The 6,758-nt window shown below is 35.2% G+C and overlaps 1 protein-coding gene across 1 annotated transcript; it reads right to left on the bottom strand.

The window, feature by feature from the left end:
* Positions 1-506: 506 nt before the first annotated feature.
* On the bottom strand, positions 507-3,994 carry LOC139892214 (uncharacterized). Its single transcript, XM_071875257.1, has 5 exons — positions 3,171-3,994; positions 2,626-3,084; positions 1,635-2,012; positions 1,489-1,556; positions 507-987 (listed from the first exon to the last, which is right to left on the bottom strand). Exons 1-5 carry the CDS (start codon positions 3,837-3,839, stop codon positions 768-770), a joined length of 1,794 nt encoding a protein of 597 aa, XP_071731358.1. The 5' UTR covers positions 3,840-3,994; the 3' UTR covers positions 507-767.
* Positions 3,995-6,758: the final 2,764 nt, after the last annotated feature.

Raw genomic sequence — 6,758 nt, 5'->3', positions numbered from 1 at the left:
CTCGTAGCTTCAATTTAGGCACCGTTTTTTTTTATCGTGTATTTTTTCGAGATCTATCTGTTGACAAACCGCCGATGACGATTTGTCCCAAAAAAATTTCCAAAATTCGGTCTTGAAGGCTTCAATTTTTCCATTTTTCGTTAATTTTGACTTTTGAATGCACTTTGACCACTCATAAGTTGCTTTAGAACCTTCTAAAATGTAATTAGTTTGATTCTCTACCATTATTGACTAAACCTAAGTGAACCCTCTAAATCAATTCGTGCCCGACCGCTCCAAGTCGCATGGTCGCAAGAGCACCCTTGCGACCCGGAGTTCGCATTATCATCTAGTCGCAAGGCACCTTGCGAAGGCATTTTGATAATTTTCTTATTTTGAGGCGAGGCGAATTGTTGTAATTCATTGTAAAAATGGACGTTTTAGTCAATAGCTATCAATTACCGTGAACACATGACGCACATGTTATCTTATTAGGATTGCTTAATTAGCAACAAGTATTAGAATGAACAACTAATTATTGTCGTTATCACCTTCCAAGTGAGGGGTCGAGAAAAATATCCCATGATTTGAAGTTTTGGGGTCAGCCTTGGAAAGATGCGACATGAAAAACAGCACTAAAGTTCAAAATAACAAAGCCTCCACCAAACTTTAAACAAAGCCTAAAATAATCCTACAGTAACTTTCGTCCTACAATTCTTCAGGTAGGGTAAAAGTTAAAACTTTCTTTTTACAAGCAAACACATATAGCAGAGCGGAGCAGCAAACCACTATCCAGATCCAGAGCCAGGTATGAACGACATGGCTCGTCTGAAATCCAGTGACTTGAGGGATTCTGGGAAGTTTTTACCCTGCGGTGGGACCCATAAACCTCCATGAGGCAACATCACCTGTGATTGGCTACCCCTGCTGCTCGGTTCATCGGTTTTCTCAGGAACATCCTTCACTTTCTTCACATACTCAAAAAACTCTGCAACTTGTCGAGCATACCTTTACATACATATAAAATAAAATATTACATATATATTCTAAAACAGATGAGCAGCAGTAATAAAACAGGCTGAATAGGGTGCATACATGTATACTAGTAGCAATTGGAACATACATCAATATGTGGCTCATAAAATTTCGATTTGCTATTGCCACTAACAACAAATGTGGCAAAAATCCTATATATTTGTTAGTGTATTATCACTCTCTTTTTATTTCTTACAGAATACAGAATGGTGCATCTCTAAACAACAGTTAATACTAATACACTATCCACCCAGCATTTACTTGAAAGTATTACTTTTTCCAATGAATTCTATTAAAAGTTTCAAACAATTTTCAAAGCTCAAATTTAAAATATGACCTTTTTGGACCCAAAATATTTGATTGAGCATATAACTTACTATTTCTTGCAAACTGGTCATGAAAACAAAGATCAAGTTCTAAAAAGAACACCATAAAAGTAAAAATGGTAAGCATGTAAAATAGAAGAAGGCATACTGTTGTTTAGCTTCAATGTCCTTGTTAAAATCAATGTTAGGCTCACAATCCAAAATCAATGCAGGTACCTGTAAGTGAAAATACAATTAAAATACAACTAACAAAAACTGCTCCAAAAGTCAACTAAATTCAAACATTGAAAATACCTTCTGAATGCTGGAATGCATATGATTACCCTCTAAATAGAACACGCGGTCTTTTATGTTCGGGTGTAAAGAGGTATCCATGTGAACAGGAGGATTACTGACAGACAAAGTTCCATGATTTCCACTCTGATAAGGAAAAAGCCAGCTCTCATGTTTTTCATGAAGATCACGAAGATATTCTAGGCTGACCCCACCTTCTTCTGCCCTTTTACGTAGCATCATTCGTTTATGGCAAGTATCTGGACTGGCTCTAAGATATATAAAAGCATCGGGAATAAGTCCTGGAAGAGATGAGACGACCGGGTCAAACCATGAGTCATAGATGCTGATTTCCATCTCGTTCATCCAGTTAGCTTCATGAACTGCTCTCACAAAAACCTTTGACAAACAAAAAAAGCAAAAAAAAAAAAATCAGTCCATGAATATCCTGGCAGAACCCTTGTTCAATTCAATTAACCATGCGCCATGGATACATAACAAAGGTGGCAACTTTGACCCATTCACTTACAAATAGGTCGATTCAATTTGTGCTCTATTTTGAACATGTTAAACGGTTTGAACTGGTCAAAAGTCCAAATGTGTTCATTACAAGAATAAATACTACTAAAGAACTGTAAATTGAATATACTTGAACAATTTATAATAAGGCACTAAAATTTAGGGTTCCTTAAATAGTACTTGTATCATACTTTAGGCTCAACATATAGTACTTGTAACATACTTTACTGTATGGTTCATTGGACTTTTAAACTCGATAGTAAAACCATTCTAACTTTGAGTCAAATATTGTTGGGTATTTACCTCTAAATTTTTATAGTCCCACATATAAAGATTACAGAAGACCGATAACCAAATAAAGGATTTTCTATGTACTTTACGCTAAAAGAGGTAGTCTGGTCTATACACATGAGCATAATATAGAATAGATGAAAATATTGTGATAATCTGACAATCATAGAACAAAAGAAGAAGCAAATAGAGTAGTACATACCATCCTATCACTAAAAACACTTCTCTCCATTAATCTGAGAGGTTTAATTCCACCAGACGACTCTTTCTCCTGCATAACTCTTGTCACGAAGACATAGTTTTGGAAAGTGTAGGCATACCTTTCTGGTTCAGCATAAAAAGCATCTAATATGTTAAAGTGATCAGGTCCAATATCTTGCCACTTGTCAATAGGTTCAGGAACAATCTCAACAAGATCCTGAAGCTCAAGAGTTTCATTAGCAATTCTCTGTAAAAAAGTTGACTTTCCCACGCTTATATTTCCTTCTACGCAAAAGGTAAGCCGTTTCTTTGGTGGCGTAGCATTTGTGTTCACATCTTTTAGCTCTTCATCAACACTCTGTTTTATAAATGTGGTTATACTCTCAGCATGATTTCTATGTATAATTCCTACAGAACTTCGTAAAAACTCCACCATCTTCTGATTCGATTTCCCAAAGAACTGCAAAAGAACACGTCACAAAACCCAAACTTTAAATGATTTCAATATAATATATAGTTATATATAACAAAAAAGTGAAAACATACCTTATCCTTGTAAATTTTCTTAAGTTCAGCAACACCCCCAATCCCATTCTCCACCAACTTCTTCAAATTCCTTGGTCCCACACCAGGTATTGTCAACAAATCAGGGTTACCAGGTAGCAACATCTGCCCATTTCCACCACCTGCACCACTACCCAAAGAACCCCTATTTCTCCTACTAAACTTAACAGGTTTCTCATCATCACCATCACTTTCACCACCACTGTTATCCTCCGAATTCACCGCAGAAGCCGAAACCGAACGCGCCTTATCATTAGCACTAGTACAAAACCAGGTCACACTCGACGAACCATTTCTATTCTCCTTCAACACAGAAAAAACCCTAACCCTAACCCTATCAGTACCACTACTAACACCTTCAATTGAACACCGACAGTTACGACACCTATAATTAGCACTGGAATTCAACTTAAATGAGCTTGAACACTTACCGCCATTGTTACCGAACGAAAACCCAGGGTTCGTAGACGTTATCGCGGTAGCCATACCTGTAGCGGTTGCAGTTGCAGACGGCATGAATGAATTCGGATAGTGACTGTTAAACCCTAGAGAACCGAAATAAAGGGATTTGTAATTGTTTCTGATTTGATTAAACCCTAGAGGGATAAGGGGAGTTAAAAAACGAGGGTTTTGACGTAAATATATCTGCATAATTTACATACATTTCCTTATCTCTGTATATATATATCTGTTGATGATAACTCTAGTTTCTGATCAGTACATTTTTGTTTGTCTTTTAGCTTTGAATTTACCTTTGGTTTTTTGTGTGTAGATAAACTGTGTGTGTGAGAGAGAGAGAGAGCTACGTGGATAGATACAGGGGTTTTAGAATTTTAGCTTAATTTGGGGATATATGTCTAGGGTTTTCGAAATTAATTTATACTCCGTACTAAACAAACTTTAACTTTTTGAATTTACAATATCGGTCCCTAGTAATAGATATAGTATTTCTCCTTTTTTTTTTCTTAACTATAACGAGACCTAACCGAGCACGAACAAAATTAAAAGCAATGATACAAACCTAGAACGAAAATAAGAAACGATAACCAACAAAAAAAATAAAGAGAGTGACCAATCAAGAGTGGGACAAGAGATTGACAACTATCTTCATCGTGTACCCGCAACCGTACATAAAGAGGAGCTTAAGCGTTTTTTATAAACATCCCGAATATCTCCATTTCGGTCCCATAAACTCGGTGTCTACTTCTTGATTTTCTTTCCTTAGTCGGCTTCAAGGCCACCTCCTCAGATTTAATGGGCACGCCTTCAACCATATCATACTTGGTTACCAAATTGTCAAAAGCTTCAAAAGGATGATCTGGTCCCAATTCATCGTTGTCTTTAGTCACAACCGTAGAAGATGGACCTGAAGTATTACAAGGCTTGCTAAAGTTGGAAGCCATTGTATTACAGTCAATCGGTATATGCTTAGTACATGCTACACTCGGGTCCAATTCGGAGGGGACCGACCCCTTTAAACCCATTATCGAAGAGGATCCATTAAGCAAAAGGCTAGGGTTAGCCACTTCGTAATCAACCTCAAGAACATTATTGTCATCCACAACTGGGGAACAAATAGGCGCATAACTAACCAATGAATCCTTTCACAAAGTTAATGAGCCCGAAAAGCTGAATGGAGGCTGCACCGGTATTGTTACCCCACGACTCGAACAGATCTCCAAAGAATTACAACCCATAAAACATACAACCCCGCATTGACAACCAAGAGCGTTAGCAGAATCAGACCTGGACTTAGACGATAAGCAAACAAAGTTACATATACGTTGCTAATAAATGTTCATATTTTATACTTCTAATATACCAAATATTTATACAATGTTTGTATTACATTTAACTTGTTGAGTTTTTTCTGATCACCGTTGAGTTCTTATCATTTTGGATCACAACTCATTTACAATCGATCATGAACAAGATCATGACTTATGTAACAAAACTAAAGCGCTCTACTGCACGATATAAATGATCCGTTAAATTTTCTACTGCTTTCAGGACCTTACGCGTGTGATACTCGACCTATGTGAAAATACGCGTGCTCATTTGATTGAAAGTCACACCTTTTATGCCATCTTCATAAATAGTTTTTATTTATACGATTGACGGTGGCATGTCCAATAACAACCAAAACCCAACCCAGTTATCGGAATCTAAGCTATCTTGGAAGGCTAAGGAATGTAAACCTCGACCCCCCTTTTTTGCTGCTTTCCAAGCTTCGGCTTCACTTGTAGTCCGTAATGATTTCTTATATGATGCATAAACATAATAAGTTGTGATTCCAACATATAGAACTAAATTGGTACGAGCTAAGTTTGCTTCAACAAATAACACTTCTAATCCATTCATCCAAGCTGCATAGACATATAAAAGTTAGTACGAGTTAAGTCTGTTACACCATTTTATGTTCTTTCATGATATCAGTAAGCAAATTAAATCTAAATAGTTCACATGGACAAATGCTTCTTTAGAAGTCAAAATGTACTATGGTTGACCTACATAGTCAAACTGCATAACGTTTTGGCAATGGATGTGATAGAATGAATGAATATATATATATATATATATATATATATATATATATATATATATATATATATATATATATAGATAGAGAGATTTAATCAAGTGGGAAGCACTTTTTTTGGGGGGAAATATATTTTTTCGTTTTTTTCGAATTTTTTTTTCAGGCATCAAGATCACATGAAAATATGAACATTTAAAAAACACATTTTGTGATGAATGTTATTATTTTGACGGTAAAACGCTCGAAGAAAAAAAATGAAAACATTCAATGCATTGAATGTTTTGATTATGAGTTTTTTTAAGGGGTTAGAAATTAGTGTTTAGAAATTAGGGGTTTAAAAATTAGGGTTTAGAAATTAGGGTTTAGCTATCAGGGTTTAGAAATTAGGGTTTATGGTTTAGAAATTAGGGTTTAGATTGAATATTTTAACACGAACGGTTTAGGGTTTAGGGACTAAACCTAAAACACTAAACCCTAAACTCTAAATCGGGCTAAATTTTGAAAAAAAAAAAACACTTCACACAAGATGACAACAAAAAGATGCAAATAAACTCAGAATCAAAACATTCAATGCATTAAATGTTTTCTTTTTTTCTTCGAGCATTTTACCGCAAAAATAATAACATTTATCACAAAGTGTCTTTTTTAAATGTTCATATTTTCACCTAAACTTGATGCCCGAAAAAAAATTCGAAAAAAATGAAATTTTTTTACTTGCCCCCAAAAAAGTGCTTTCCTCTTGGGTTCAAACACTTTAAATAAGAATAATGAGCAAAAACGGGAACAAAACAAACTTAAAAGCGTTTAATGTTGGAACTAATTGATTATTATGTAATGACCCGTCAAAATCGCTATTTACGCTGTACGTTATTCATTGATTTCACAGTGAAGTTTTGACCTCTATATGATACGTTTTGATAAAATATTGCATTAATTAAATAAACAACTTTCTAAACATAGAAAGTTATAAACATGTGGACGAGTTCTTAAGTATAAGCAAATCCCAAAAATACATAAGTTTTAATAATACA

Source organism: Rutidosis leptorrhynchoides, chromosome 2 (genome assembly GCF_046630445.1).
Source record: "Rutidosis leptorrhynchoides isolate AG116_Rl617_1_P2 chromosome 2, CSIRO_AGI_Rlap_v1, whole genome shotgun sequence".
NCBI lineage: Eukaryota > Viridiplantae > Streptophyta > Magnoliopsida > Asterales > Asteraceae > Rutidosis > Rutidosis leptorrhynchoides.
Note: the sequence above shows the minus strand (reverse complement) of the source record. Positions and strands in the feature narration are given on the sequence as shown.